This window comes from Jaculus jaculus, chromosome 7 (genome assembly GCF_020740685.1).
Source record: "Jaculus jaculus isolate mJacJac1 chromosome 7, mJacJac1.mat.Y.cur, whole genome shotgun sequence".
Classification (NCBI taxonomy): domain Eukaryota; kingdom Metazoa; phylum Chordata; class Mammalia; order Rodentia; family Dipodidae; genus Jaculus; species Jaculus jaculus.
Window position 1 is genome coordinate 100,814,847 of NC_059108.1, and position 16,990 is coordinate 100,831,836.

General features: G+C 34.2%; 1 protein-coding gene across 1 annotated transcript in view; it reads right to left on the minus strand.

Moving 5' to 3' along the window:
- Mdga2 (MAM domain containing glycosylphosphatidylinositol anchor 2) overlaps window positions 1–16,990 on the minus strand; it is a 954,594-nt gene that overhangs the window by 38,138 nt on the left and 899,466 nt on the right. The window contains exons 11-12 of the mRNA XM_004649150.3: window positions 7,511–7,688; window positions 2,514–2,534 (exon numbers count right to left, since the gene is read on the minus strand). Coding sequence (XP_004649207.2) covers window positions 2,514–2,534; window positions 7,511–7,688 — 199 coding nt within the window. The remainder of the gene's footprint in view (window positions 1–2,513; window positions 2,535–7,510; window positions 7,689–16,990) is intronic.

Sequence of the window (16,990 nt, forward strand, 5' to 3'; positions counted from 1 at the left end):
AATATATTTTAATGTTATGTAGTTATAAAATGCAGTTATTTTAGTTGAGTGATTTGATCTGATGTGAACCCAGTTCTTCACTAATTTCCATTGTTTAATATAATAAAAATAGAGTAAAAGCATAAATGGAAAGAGATTAGATTTCAGTTTGCAGAATTTTCAAATGTTACATCTTATTTGATATTACTATGAACTTAGGCACTATTTAAACATTACCTACTCATGATTTAGTTAATAATAAAAAAAAATTATCTTTGAAAATAACAGAAGAATTAAGTGATAATCTATATTTCTTATAGTAAATTTAAGAATAACATATCTTACAAGTACTAAAAATTAGTTATGACTATATTTGTCCAGAATTTATGTAAGTTATTTATAATATAATTGGCATATTAATTAAGATTGGACAAAATACATGAGGAAAAATAATGTCATTGCTTCTAAGGAGATATGCTATTTTTTGGTGGGGGAAGATTTTTACAAAGAGTTGGCAGATAAAATGACAAAAGACATACCACACCACAAAATGATTTTGTAATTATCCTATCACTTTAAATGGGATAAATATGAACATGTGCAATGTTTGTTGATAAAATATTACTGCAAATGCACTGAGCCTTATAAACTTATCAAAAATCAATGTGATATTACATTTTAATAGATCTCATAAAATGAAAAAGTAATAAAGTCTAGGAATTTCATAAAGATATTAAACTGAAGACTGACTAAATCTTCAATTTTTGTTGGTTTTCTGATAATTTTGGTCAAGTTTCAGTGGCAGCAGAAATAAAGATATTTTTCATATTCTGCATTACAGAATCTCCAACATTTCCCTTCTTCCCTCAATACTGCCCAATATGGTGAAAAAATAATATATAAATTCAGAATATATAGCCTTCTAGACTACTGCCCCGGGTATCTACCTATTCTCCTTTGCAATTCATTAGAACCTATAAAATCTAACTTTATATTAAAAACAAAATGTCCTCATGGTCTAATATTTAAGCATGTGTTCTCATAATAAGCCTTATTTCCAAGATGGGTGTGTGTGTGTGTGTGTGTGTGTGTGTGTGTGTGTGTGTGTCTTGGGAAATCTTCATTGTCAATTCAACTAGATTTAGAATCACCTAGGAGACACCCTTCTCAGTGTATCTGTGAGAATATTCCCCAAGAGGTTTAATTAGAAGGGATGCTTCATCCTGTATATGTGCTGTACTATCCCATGAACTGAGATCCTAGATTGAATAAAAGAGAAAAATGAAAGCCAAATGAGCAATAGCATTCATCTCTCTCCACTTCCTGACTCCAGCTCCCATAGCCAAACCTTACTGCTTTGATGGGCTATATGCTTTCTCAAATCATAAGTCAAAATGAATCTTTGTACTTGTGTGAGCATCACATCACGTTGTTTGCTGCTAAGTAGGTTAGACCATGTGTTGCTTGGACAGATATTGGTCATTTCCCCCTAGTCAAATAGTGGTACACAGCCATGGTGGGAAATTTGAAGAAGAGTGGGTGGAGAGAATGTTAGAGCCACACATTGGGTCATGATACACAGAGACATTTCCTCCTAATCAAAACTGATGGCTAACCCCACAAAGCACCACCCATATACCCCAACAAAGAGGGTCCCTGTGGAGGGAGGAGGACAGGGAGGAGGCTAACAATTGTACCAACTTGACTGTATTTACTGAGTACAAAAATTAAAAAAAAAATTTAATCTTTGTGACCTTAAGCTGGTTCTCTCATGTGTTTTGTCACTGAGATGAGAAAAGTAACTAATACAGGTTGCTTCATGTATGAGGATATTTTCCAAGTATATGTATACTATACTTCTTGTACTTACAACATTTTATGTTAGCTAAATAAAAATACTTTGTCAATTTTATAGAATTTATAAACAATTAAATAGAATTTATAACTAAAAAAGAGCAAATATATTTAGATTAAATAATGAGTTATGGTCAGGCGTGTTGGTGCATGCCTGTAATCCTAGCACTTAGGAAGCTGAGATGGGCAGATCATGAATTCAAGTTCTACACCAGGCTACACACATAATGTGATGTTTTCTTTAATAAATAAAAAAATAAATAATGATAGGTATTTATGGGAAAAGTGATCTTAAAAATTTATGTATCAACTTAATAATTTACTGTATACTTTTATGAGGATAATATTAAAAACATCAAAGAAAATGTGATATTAAAAATGATATGCATGTGATATCTCATGAAAGGAACACTAGTCCCATAATAAAGAAAGAGCAAATAGAAAGCATTTGTATAATTTCATTTTTTAGGAAAATAGATAAACATCAATTATCAATATTATATATTTTGTCTTTAAACTATATGCTTTAGAATTTGAAATTCATACCTAATGCTAATTTTACTGATTACAGATCATTACTTTATGACAAGTGAACTCAATAATCTTTATATATTTACACATGACTTATTTTTCCTCACATTGGGATTATAGTATGATTCTTCACGTAAAAATATACTTACTCAAATGAGGATTTACAGGTGCTGAAAGGAAAAGGAAATGGAATTAGTAAGACTTTGATTTCATTTGTGAATAAATGTGTAATCAGTCTTCTCAGTGTCCATCATTCCCTATTAAACCTAATCATCACAAAGAATTATGTCTGCATCCATTTTATCTCAGGGAGTTGGATGTAATAATCCACTTCAGACCTCAACAATGGCAGCCTCATATACCAAAATATTAGCGCTAAATAGCAAGGAGGAACTATTCATTTTCCAACAAGTAGAATTGCTAACCTCTTATATTTTAACCAGTGCTAACATAAACCCAGAATTTTTTTAAATGCTAGGCAAAACTTGAATCTAGATGATTTAACAGTGAAAACAATTACCCAACAAGCATTAGGTTTTATTTTCTGCTATTATCTATTTATTGAGATCAATATATCATATAGGAAAATAATATAGCCCTCAAATCATGTCATTCATCCTAAAACAAATATCTGTCAATACCATTTGGTTTAATTGAATTAAAACACACAGAGAGTTGTGAAGGATTCAGTGACATATTTGCACTCTTTGTACACTGAAATAAATATTGATTTCAGAACAATATTTATGTTTACAATACAAATGCCAATTGATTTCTATCCAATAGTAAATAAATAATTCGAGTAACAAAAATATATCCAATCTGAAAAAAATGGAAGGGGTATATGTTGATCAAGCACTTGTGAGGTGAAATTCTCTTCTCAATGAAGCAGAGCATTTTGAATTTTCTCAGAATTTCAATGGGCTGTTAATTTACCCTGCAGAAATTTTATTTTTATTTTCTCATTTTTCTAGTATATATTTTTGACCACCTGTATGAAATTTGCATATTCTTAGAAAAATAAGATGGGTTAAAACAGATACATGTGCACTGAGCATGTTTATTGTTAAACAAGTACAGGTAGAACAAGTTTAAAAAATTGAGTAAGTTTCTCATTCAATTATTTGTTCTGTTTCTACATACAAAAGACAGTTTCTTGATTTGTCTGATTCTGCATTGCACATAGAAAATTATGAATAAACAACAGAGAAGGCACCATGCATTTTCTAGTTCCATGAAAGAAGACTAAGAGGTAACACTCCATTTTATTACCAGATATCAATATGTTTTCATGTGGAAAACATAAATTAGTATAATTTAATGCTATTTCACATTTAAGACATACTATTAAATTGCAACAAATATTCTATATATCTTTAAACTACAATATATGTTTTAAAAATGTCTTACTCACATGTCACCTGTCTGGAGTGAGCTATAACTATCTCTTTTGCTATACCTTATGGAATGAAATTTACTATTGATGCTATAGTAAACTTTGTGAAACTTGGTAAGTATAAATTATAAATAATGCAGTAATTTCATGACTTTCATCTTTTCTATTTGCTTGTTAATTTTTCTTATTATGATTATAATGCATGCCCCAGATGGAATCCACCAAACACAATATTTGAGATAGAGACATTAGTGAGATAATTTAGGTTAAATGAGGTCACAATAGTGTGGTTCTAATTCAATAAGATTGCTGTCTTTGTAACTAGAGGAATGGATACCATCTGAGGTTATTTGGACAGGCCAGGAAGACAGAAATCAAACATGCTCCTCAATAATGATTTTCCCAGCCTCTTAAGCTATGATAAATAAATTTATGGTTTTCAAAACATGTAGTCCATACTATTTTGATATTGCAGCCCAAAATAGACTAATATATTTTCCATATATCATTAAAGTGGACTTTGTCCAACTCCTTATTACATTAAATTAAATTTTAAAATTTAGTATTTTAAGAATGTGAAAAGAGGGCTGGAGAGATGGTTTAACAGTTAAGCCACTTGCCTGCAAAGCCTAATGACTCATATTCAACTCTCCAGGTCCCATGTAAGCCAGATACACAGTGATGCAAATGCACAAGGTCACACATGTGAACAAGGGGGGACATGCATCTGAAGTTTCATTGCAGTGGCTGGAGGCCCAGATACACCAATTCTCTCCCTCCTTTCCTCTCTCTCTCTCTTTCTCTCTCACTCTCATTCTCTCACTCTTGCATAAAAAAGGCAGTCTATTGTGCTTGCTTTAAAAAATACAACAAAAAAAGAATGTAAAAACAAATGTTAAGTCGGGCATGGTGGCGCATGCCTTTAATCCCAGCACTTGGGAAGCGGAGGTAGGAGGATTGCTGTGAGTTCAAGGCCACCTTGAGACTACAGAGTTAATTCCAGGTAAGCCTGGGCCAGAGTAAGACCCTACCTTGAAAAACCAAGAAAAAAATTTTTTTGAAACTTAAAACTACAAAGGATATATATTTTCCACATCATTTTAGTTTGTTAGCACACATTTTGTAAATAAACATATGGTTATTTTCATATCCTGTAAAGTCCAAACAATCCCAAAACCTTTAATAAAAGAAGATCTCTGTCACAGGTGCAGTTCAGGCTTGTATTTTATGGTTGTTCAAATTTGTAGGAAAACAAAACCTTCTGGGTCTGAATGTCACCATTTTTTGAAGGGACTGTATATTAATGGGTGATTTCTAAGGTATTTATTGTCAGAGTCTTTAATCATAATTTAGGAGATGGACAAACAAGTATTAGATAAGAAGAAATAGTTCATATTTATAAAATATATGAAACTAACATCCTTAGGAAAATATACTGGAACATTACAAAGATTTCCTAATAGAAGTGTGGTGCCAAGTACAAAATTTATGATAATATTTATATAGCTGACATATGACTGAGCATATTTTAAGGATGGCATTTAAGAAGATATATGCAATGATTCTACTAATTTTATATTACTTGCACTAATATACCATTCTCTACTTCATTTCTCAAAGTTTTTGATGAAAATTAAATATGGATACAAACAAATTTAATGAGTTAAGAATATTTTATTTTTCATGCTTTTGGAAAAGCTGACTGCCTTAGTCTTACATGGAAAGAATATACTTTGTACTAAACAAAAATAGACCACTTCAGCTGCAAAAGATCACTTAGCTTTTATACTCAAGCCTTTAATGAATAACATTCTATTGGAGGACTGAACTTACTGTGAAATATTACACATATGATTCATTTGATCCTGTAAAGTCCCTTGAAATATTTAGGGTAGGTTGCTTTATCAAGTATTATATTTTTTAAATGCATAAAAGTTAAATTTATAAACCATTAATCATTTTAGTATACACTAAGATAATCATTTAGTATACACTAAGATGATGGAAAAATCTATTTGCCATCATTTTCCTTGAGGTATTAATTCTAAAAAAAAAAGTGAATCGCCTTTTAATTGTTTTACATTGCTACCCTCATTTATTTTTACTTAAATATAACATTTAAATAAGTGAGGAAATATTTTATAAATATAGTTTACAAAGACAAGCTATCTGACACACACAAACTTTCAAACATTAAACATTAACAATCTGAGGAAGAAAAAAACTAAACATAATGGTCTCCACCCAGAAAATAAAATCATCAAGCAGGATGTCCTTCCAGATGTGACTATATAAGCAGTGAGGCATTTATATTATTGGATACTAACCAACAATGAAAAGAAATGTGCTATCAAGACCTAAGATGATGAAAAAAATTTTTTTAAGTGAAATCAACTAGTCCCAAAAGGCTACATACTGTTTCATTTTCATTTTATATACCATTTGGGAAAAGGAGAATTCATAGAAACAGTAAAACGATTTGGTAATAGTGTTAGAGTGGGTGGTAGATATAGGAAATGATTTTTAAAGCAATAAAACTTCAGGGTTAAATGAAATGCTAAGCTAATAATGATATTAAGCACTTTTCAGAATCTATGTAACTGTACATAGTATGCAGTGAACACTAATGTAAACTATTAACTTTAGTAATATATCAATATTCATTCAAGAATTCTAACAAAAGGACCACAGTAATTTGGGATATTAGTAACAGGAGAAACTATATATAAAGGGGAAAGTTCCCTGTCCTTCTCAGTTTTATGAAAACCTAAAATTACTTGGAATAGTGAAGTATTAATTTTATTTTGAGTAACTCAAACATTGATCTTATGCATAATATCTTTAAAAAATTAAATTTATTGACAACTTTTATGTGTGTACATAATCTTTTTTGATTATAATCCCCTCCCATTACCTTCTTGTCACCAACCTCCCCTTTCCAGTTCTGTGGAAGCCTTCCTCCCTCTCAACTAGTCCTTTTGCTTTGGTGCATCATTTATTTTTCTTGCATATGGGTGAGACACACTGAGTTTAATTAAAGTTGACTGCATGGGCTCAAGTGGGGGCTTATTTACCAGGAACATTGGTCCCCCAGTGGCCATTTCCCTGTGGAAGATATCTGAAAGTCTCTCAGTTACTATTAACTGCAAATAGCATCCTTGCTTCTGGGAAGAATGGGGCCCCTTCAAGCCCTCATTCATTATCCTTGATAAGTTTGTAAGCTATCAACAGTTTGGAAAGGTAACATGCAGACAGATATTGGTATCATCATGTAGCGTTTTTAAAGGGGGGGTGGATATTGCTGACAGAATCACATGGCTTAATTTTCATTAAAGCACCATGCCGTGGCTCCACTGTTGTCTTTTTTCTTTGCTTGTTTTTTTTTTTTTTTTTTTTTTGGTTTTGTTTTTTTTGAGGTAGGGTCTCACTCTGGTCCAGGCTGACCTGGAGTTAACTCTGTAGTCTCAGGGTGGCCTTGAACTCACAGCAATCCTCCTACCTCTGCCTCCCGAGTGCTGGGATTAAAGGCGTGCGTCACCATGCCCAGCTCCACTGTTGTCTTCATATGTGAACATTCATGGTTGTTAAAATTGTGTGGATTTTATTTATTTTAATTTGGTTTGTTGCTTTAGTAACTGGCTATTAATTCATAAAATCAATATGTTAAATTTTGCTTTGCCGATATTTTCAATTTAAACATTCCACATTGTTTAATATACAAATACATATTTAAGTAAAAAAGCTACTTACCAGTATATTTGATCACACGAATTGTTGAATCTCCCTCACCAAATTTAGTGAGAGGAGTCAGTCTAACTTCATAAGCCTCTGGTTTAATGAGCTCAGTCAAGTTGTATGTAATTAATTCTCCCTTTTGAATATTCCCATTTATTTTAATCTCCTGTTCCCACCAACGTTGCTGTCCAGCCTGAAAAAAAAGTAATAGCCTTTTCAATATCTAAATCAGAGGTATTTACTACTTCAAAGAAAAAGAAAGACAAATTGGGAGTTCATCAGGTACATTTTTTATGTAAATATATTGTATTAAAGTTTAACATTTTGTAGATGGAACTGCCAAATAATCAGAGGTTATTTAATGGATTTAACAGGTCAATGAATATTAAATGAAAGTCAAAAATATTTAAATAAGACCCTCATCAGGACTACTAAAGAGATGAGAGTTTATCTACCTCTTACATAAATTATGAATACATATTAGATGATGAATACCTGTGACTTCTTTATCATATTAACAACCAAGTGAATTGCATCCCTAACAGTTGCTAGGATAAACTATTGACATTGGGTTACAAAACAGGGATCACTATTTCCTTAAGTTTTTGAGTCTATTTCAGAGATGGACATAATAAGCAATGCAATAAGTATACATTATAAAATGCTTGTCAATAGTCATGAATTCAATTAGAAAAATGAAAAGTTACAAAGAGATCAATAATGACAAGATATTTCTACACTTGATCTTAGCCAAAAATTATTTCAACATGACTCAGGGAAATTTGCCAAAGAGGGTGTAGAAAGAATGTTAGAGCCACATTTTGTGTCATTATGCACAGAGACATTGCTCTTACCCATAACTGATGGCTAGCCCCATAATGCATGACCCATATTCCCCAACAAGGTGGGTCTCTGTGGAGGGGGGACAGGGAGAAGGCTAACAATGGTATCAACATCACTGTATACACTATGTACATAACTAATTTTTAAAAAATGATTGGAAGGACTCATTTTTGAGTAATGCTTAGAAATTCCATAGATTGAGGGTGTGGTATTTGCAGTTGGATCTGGGAAGATGGTAAGATGCATGACTGAAACAAATGGCTCCACTGAACAGTGTAGATTAAAGCTGACTGGCAGATGGGAAAGTAGAATGCTTGTAAGCTCACTCCCCACTGTAAAATCACAAAGCTCAGTGTTACAGAGCAGTTGCATGAATTGTTCAAGAAAAATCAAATCTCAAAAAAATCTTCCAGAGATTTGTTGAAGAAACAAAAGTAGCACTTCCTCAACACATTTCATTCAGTTCAAATAAAAATAAACTAACAGTAGTACAAGAAAGAAAAAATACTTGTAAATAAATGGAATTCCTATTACTTCCAGATTGGTTTATGATACAGGTATGAATGAATTGCTTAACATTAGCAAGTATGCTAATATAGTCTGTCAAAGCAGAAAAAATATATATCGATCAGATGGAGACACATTGAACAAAGTTCAATTTTTAATTATAATAAAACTATTCATAAACAAAAATAAATTGATTAATTGAGAAAAATGAGACTGAACATAAGTATTTAATATTCTTTATGTATTATCATTAGTAATTTTAGAACCAAAAATAAAAATGTTCAATATTTTTTAACTTTTGAAATATTATTTATTAGTTTATTTTTGGTTTATCAAGGTAGGGTATCACTCTAGGCCAGGCCGACCTAGAATTCACTGTATTCAGGATTGCCTCAAAACCACTGTGATCCTACTACCTCTACTTCCCAAGTGCTGGGATTAAAGGTGTGCATCACCATGCCTGGCTTATTTATTTATTTATTTATTTATTTATTTATTATCATTATTAATTTGGTTTTTCAAGATAGAGTTTCACTGTATTCCAGGCTGATCTGGAATTTACTGTGTAGTCTCAGCGTGGCCTAAATCTCAAGGTGATCCTCCCACCTCTACCTCCTGAGTGCTGGGATTAAAGGTGTATACCACAACACCCATCAGTATTTTATTTTTATTTGTTTATTAGAGATGAGAGAGAGAGATAATGGGCATGTCAGGACCTCTAGCCACTACAAAGGAACTCCAGACACATGTGCTACCACATGAATCTGGCTTATATGGGTTCTATGGACTTGAACGTGGGTCCTTAGGCTTTGCGGGCAAGTGTCTTAACTGCTAAGCCATCTATCCAGCCTGAATATGTTCAATATTAAAGGCAATGTCATAATAAGAAAGAGTATAGAAATGGGAAAGATGAATTCGTAGGTGTCAGTCCATATGAACTCTCCAGTACTTCTGATTCTCTCTCCTTTCTGTAGATATTTTTGGTATGTAGTCTCAGGGTGGCCTTGGACTCATAAAAGTCCCCCTTCCTCTGCCTCCCAAGTGTTGGGATTAAAGGTATGCACCACCACACCTGGCTTAGCATTTGAATTTTTAAACATTAAATTTATGGATATAATTAGTTAGATTGATTAATAGGTAATTTATAGATCTACATGTCATTGCAAATGTTTTCTGGTATATACAGTTCTCATGGATTCTTTTTTTACTGTTCTGATATTCAATAGTATAGATAATAGATGATAACAAGTATTACTCCTCTTCTAATTCTTGTCTGAAACTTTTCATAACTAAAATATGTAGAAAACAATCTTATTCATGATGCCTTTTTTATTGTATATACCTGGTGACTTTTGACTATTGATCAATAATATGTTTAAAATTTTATTACTGTGGGCTCTTTGGGGCTTAGGTCAAAGATACATCCTTTCAGAGATGTACCTTTGTTCTGACATATTCCTAGGGTATCAACAATGTCAATCATTCTTTGATTTTAAGACCATTTTCTATTTCAAAGTAAGGAAAAGATAATTCCTTATTCTCAGCTCATCTTTAGTTTTCTTCTCTGCTTCAAACTATTAAAGACCAAAGTTCAGGTCTACCTGAATTGGTGAATAGCTGATGGCAAAATTTGTCTGAGTATGAATTCTACTTCATACTTTGAAGTCTCAATTTCCCTTGCATTTTTGCCTGATAAATGTTTTCTCTTTCTTTCTCTCTCTCCCATGAGTAACCAATGTACATACACATTTATAAATATATATATTAACATGTTTATCTATCTATCTATCATCTATCTATATTTGTTTACTAAAAGTGGATTAGTCCTGACCTAAACTGGTACTGAAATACTTCTGGAATTGAAAAGCTCCAATATGTGTGTTATTATCAGTTTCTTACACGAATGACACATAAAAGTACAATTCAAAGGAAGATAGTACATATATAATTCTTTAGCAAAAAAAAAAAGAAAAATGCATTTGTTTCTCTCAGCAGTCTGTCCTTACAAATTCCTATCAACATGTCTTACTAAGCACTGTTTGTAGCATTCTAGGTTTCTTTAAGCCCAAAGTGTCAAATTTTTCCACATTCCTCCTACAAATCAATTTCAAAGGCCATTGAATCACATGGTCATATTTATCACAACTCCAAGTGTCAATTTTCTGTGTTAGTTACTTTTCTCATTCCTGTAACTAAATACATGACAAGAAACAGCTTAAAGACTAAGGGCTTATTTGGTTTGTGTTTCTGACAACATAGTTCCTCATGGTGAGGAAGGTGTGGTACCAGGAGCACATGGCTGGTAACACAGTCAGGAAGCATAGAGGGTGAACAGGACTGGACTATTCTACCTCAAGGCCTTGCTCCAATGACCCAAGTTCTCAAGTGATCCTTTACCTCCTGAAGGTTGTACTCCTTCATAAACAGTGTTACCATCTTGCGAAAAGTGTCTAAACACTAAAAATTCATACTACAAATGTATCAAGGATACTAGCTGAAGACTGGAGAACATTGTCTCAAAAGAATTTATGACTCAGTAGACATCATAAGCTGTTTGAAATCTTGTTTCCTCTTCCTTTAGGAATCACACAAGAGTTTCACAGAACCTTCCAGTTTTCTGATCTAGACACTTCTGCCGTACATTACATCTGAGGTACTCTTACCTTTGAAAACCCTTTATAATTGGCTAATAACAGCTCAAAACTAACACATTTTTATTATGCTGTATATCACATCTTCTCTCTACTCCAGAAGGAGGTACTATTTTTTAAAGTGTGCTGTCTAATTGAACTTGATAAAATAGGCTGGGGCTGGAGAGGTGGCTTAGCAGTTGAAGCACTTACTTACAAAACCTAATAGCCTGGGTCTGATTCCTCAATACACAAAGAAAACCGGATGCACAAAGTGGCATATAGACCTGGGTTCCTTTGCAGTGGTGAGGGTCCTGGCCTGCACATTCTCTCTCTCTTTATTTTCTTGTAAATAACTAAAAATATTTTTAAAAGATAGGCTATAAAAAATGACAAATTCTATCTCTCTACACAGACATGCAGAAATCCAAGATCTATGAAAACTGCCTCATGAATGTATATGTTAACTGGTATGAGCTTGTAGAGCATTAAAAACATGTTATAGAAGCTGTGAAGATGGCTTAATGGGTAAGAACACATATTGGGTAAGCAAAGAGACCTGAGTTCAAACGCCAGCACACATGTAAACAGCTGGGTATAGTAACACATTCCTGTAACCCCAGTAGTGGGAGGTTCAGAGGAAGCAAAAGAATCACCTTGGCTCTCTGGTCAGTTGAGTCTGGGCAAAAAAATGGTGAGCTTCAGGTTTACTGAAAGACTATGTCTTAAAGAAGTAAGACAGAATATTTATAATGCACATTCAATGTTCTTCTCTCTCCTCTGACCTCAGCATGCACACACACAAGAGATTGTGTGGCTGTGAACACATATGCATAACACATATACATATATACTCTCACACACATACACCCTCTCACACACACTACATACACACAGAATACAGAGAAAGAAAAAAGAAAAACATAATATGTCATTGTGTGAAAAAATAAATTCTTATATTTGGGAACAGGAATATTTATCACACAGAAAACATTAGGAAATGTTGTAAACAAAAATTAATAATCTTTAAAAAGGCCTAAGTGAAGTAGGGGAAAGAGATTGAGTAAATAAAGTTGGAGGGAGGGCTAATCAAAATCTAAGAGGATATAAATAAGACATATAAAAACCTACTTTAACACTTTTTTGTGTATTATTTATTTACTTGACAGTGACAGATATAGAAAGAGGGAGAGAGAGATAGAGAATGGTTGCACCAGGGCCTCCAGCCACTGCAAACAAACTCCAGATGCATTCACCCCCTTGTGCATCTGTCTAACGTGGGTCCTGGGGAATGGAGCCTTGAGCCGGGGTCCTTAGGTTTCACAGGCAAGCACTTGGCCACTAAGCCATATCTCTAGCCCAGAAACCCACTCTTTCCACAATGGAACACACAGGGGTCATAGATTGTTACTAGAAAATTTTCAGTGTTGGGGATAGGATACCTTCCAGTGAGTTGTTGGCCAGGGAGGTCCCTGATGCCCCCAAACACTACAGGCCATGTCTGAAGCATGTGGTTTCCCACCAGGAATAGATGGAAGACCCTATTGCTAAAGACTCCACATACTTGGGCTGCAAGGTCACTGAGAAATCCTGCTGGAACTGAACGGAAAACCTTCTCCATGTAGACCAGCTGACAGAAAGCTGGAAAAAGCCACACTGCATGCAGTCCAATGGAAGAGAGAGAAATCACCAGTGAAGATACCCACAAGTGGACACTGCAAGCCTTATATTTGGCCAGCCAGGCCAAATGAGCCAAGTGGTACAATACTGGCACTACTGTTATGGGGGAAGCCAACCACCCTCTAATTTGATGTGAGGCCCTCTCCCTAGGAGGCAATATATCCCTGATACTGACAACCTACAAAAGGGGTAGTCATGACACCTAGGAGTGTAACCTTTGCTACTATCTGGCTAAAAGTGTATACTATGCTCACAGAACTGCCCAGTATGAACTTCTCTTAATGTTCATACCCATACATTAATGCTGCTCTCACTTTTGGCTAGAGAACCTTCTCTTTTCAAATGGCAGTGACCTTGGGATGACTCAGAAGGCACCATGGTGCTGAGAATAAGTGACAGATGAGTGATTAGCACTGAAATATCTCAGTCACACCTTGCATGGCTCAGGATCCATTGCAGAAGAGGTGGCAGAAAGAATGTAAGCGCCAAAGGATGGGTAGGACTATATACAATGTACTCCTCCAGACACAAAATGGCCTGGATATCTATGACCTCACATTGCCTGACACTACCTACCCAAGACCATCATAATAGGAAGAAAAGGTCATGACATCAAAATAAAAGAGAGAATTATTGAGAGGGGGAGGAGATATGATGGAGAGTGGATTTTCAAAGGGGAACGTGGGGGAGGGAGGGAATTACCATGGGAATTGTTTACAATTATAGAAGTTATCAAAAAAAGATAAAGAAATAAACAAATATAATTGAAGGCCACTCTTAATATGGAACACAAAAATATAGAATAAAAAAGAAAACTGGCTGGACATACCAATATAGATGTTTTCTGCAGCAAAGAGATACTGAAATTAAGTAACTTTGAAGCAGACATAAAATTTAAATGTAATCCACATCTTTAGAACAATGACATATACACAATACATTACAAGGTGAGTCATCATATTTCAAGAAACTTGTTTCTCAGGTGAGAGGATGTCAGAGAAGAAAAGATAATTGCATGACCACTGAAGGATCTCCATTCAGTTGACTGATTTTTGTTCCTTTAGATTGGTGGTACCTATGAGCATCACAATTACATTTCATATTGACTTACATGCTTTTTTTTTTTTTGAAGTAGGGTCTCACTCTAGCACAGGCTGACCTGGAATTCACTATGGAGTCTCAGGGTGGCCTCGAACTCACGGTGATCCTCTTACCTCTGCCTCCCAAGTGCTGGGATTAAAGGCATATGCCACCACGCCCGGCTACATGCTTATTTTTTAATGGAGGGTATTGAAGAGTAAAATTTAAAGATTGCTAATTCTGAACTTCTTTATGCTGCAGTTTTGGACTTTTTCTGGAATCTTTTCCTTATATTTTTCCTGATTTGGTAGTTTCTAGGGATTTTTACTTGCTTTGCTCCTCTGTTAGTTGTTTTCACATAAGGAAATGCATAAGACACAGTGGATGATTTGTAAAAATCCTATGTGCCCAGCCTTTTGGCATATACATGAAATTTTATCACTTGGGAGCAGAGGCAGGAGGATTTCCATTTTGAGTCATCCTGGGATACACAGTAAGACCTTGTCTAAAATAATAATAATAATCATAAAACCAAAACCAAGACCAAAGTAACCAAATCCTTCCCCAAACAATTATAGACAAAAATTCTAAGTCTCATTCCCCAATGGTAATGCTTCAATGTGGTCTAAAAATAGAACGTCTACACAGAATTTCTCCCACTTCTTTGAAAGTAGATAACCCTATATTTTAAGAAGCACAGCTTGATTTTAAGATTACCTCACTTATCTACTAGCTTCTTATGATAGATCTACAGTGATATTTTTATCTTCATGTGAATGTTTGTTACAAATGAGGAAACAGGCAGAAGGAAGCTAATGTACTTGCTAATAAGTGGAAGGTTGTTTAGCTACAGATTGACAACCATAGAATTTGTTATACCTAAGATGACTCCTTTGCTTCCCCAGGTCATTGCTCCTTTTTGGTGTCTCCCAGCTCCATTACACATTAATTTCAGTACACTTAGCAGTACTGTTATTTTTTTTGCATACACATTACTAACCAGAAACAAGTTCTTTTTTTTTTTTTGGTTTTTTGAGGTAGGGTCTCTCTCTGGTCCAGGCTGACCTGGAATTAACTCTGTAGTCTCAGGGTGGCCTTGAACTCATGGCAATCCTCCTACCTCTGCCTCCCGAGTGCTGGGATTAAAGCTGTGCACCACCATGCCCGGCAGAAACAAGTTCTTATTAATTTTTATACTTATTTTATCTGTCCATTAACTGTATAAAGATATGATTGAATATAATTCCAGCAAACAATGTATATTTAACTGGTCTCAGAGAACTGGAGTCGGAAACCCAACCTATTTCTGTGCTAACTACAAGCAGTCATTGAATTTACTGATGAACTTGAAGTAAATGACATAAAAGGATAGATTGCCAAATCATGGGCTACAAGAGGGCCTACACCTATTAAACTCTGTACAAAAAAAAAAGAAAAAGTAAGGGTTATTTCATTTATCCTAGAACTAACTTACTTTCCGCTGGAGAATCTGCTTCTCTTTTTCAGATAGATGCAGATCCTAAGGAGAGAGCCACCCCATCATACCTCAAAAGGGCCCCAGCTGAAACTAAAAAAAAATTAGCAAAACAAGCAAGGGTGTTCTTTTCCTGATGAACCAGTTACCAGCACAAGGGGGAAGGAGACCAACACAGAGACAAATCAACTCCTACCAAACCAGAGAGCCAGAGCCTCAGAGGCCCCTAATACCTCATCACTGAAGCAGACCAAAAATGAACACAACATGGCTCAGGGAAATTTTGCTAAAGAGGGGGCGGAAAGAATGTCAGAGTCACATGTTGGGTCATGATATGCAGAGACACTTATGGTACCAATAACTGTGGGCTAACCCTACAATGCACGACCCATTTACATCAACAAGGAGGGTCCAATGAGAGGGGGTAGATCATGGATGAGCCTAAACAATGGTACCAAACTGCCTGTATTTGCTGAAAAGAAAACTAATAAATTAAATTTAAAAAAAATTAAAGCATAAAAAAAAAAAGAATCCAACATGGCTCAGGGAAATTTTGCAGAAGAGGGGGTGGAAAGAATGTCAGAGCCACATGTTGGGTCAGGATATGCAGAGGCATTTATCGTACCAATAACTGTGGGCTAACTCCACAAGGCATGACCCATATACCTCAACAAGGAGGGTCCAATGGGAAGAGGGTAGGTCATGGATGAGCCTAATAATGGTACAAAACTGCCTGTATTTGCTGAATAGAAAACTAATAAAAAATAAATTTAAATAAAATAATAATAAAAAAATTAAAATTAAAAATAAACAAAAAACTAATTTAGCAGAAAGTAGTTCTCTATTTCATGGACAGTGATGAAAAACACTAGCTACTACTACCTTTCTATTAGTTCTGGAAGTCTCAAATTCTATAAGATAATTAATGTAAAGACAATTTCCTTCATTGCCTATAGATATTAGGTTTTTGTATGTATAAGCTAAAGCAAAGTATTTTTAAGTATATATATATATATATATATATATATATATATATATATATATGCATATATAGGAATAATTTAAATCTGAAAATATATATTACTATTATCTAAAGATATATAAGTTTAATAAATATAACATTTTTAAATTGTAGTATAAGTTTAATACCACTTAGTATTTGTAGTGTGTAGTCTTGTAGGTACTCAATTGATGAGATGTTCTACTCAAGTAATTTTAGTTGAGAGATACATTGATATTGTTATTTGTTATAAAGTCCAAATATATAACTTCATATGTCTA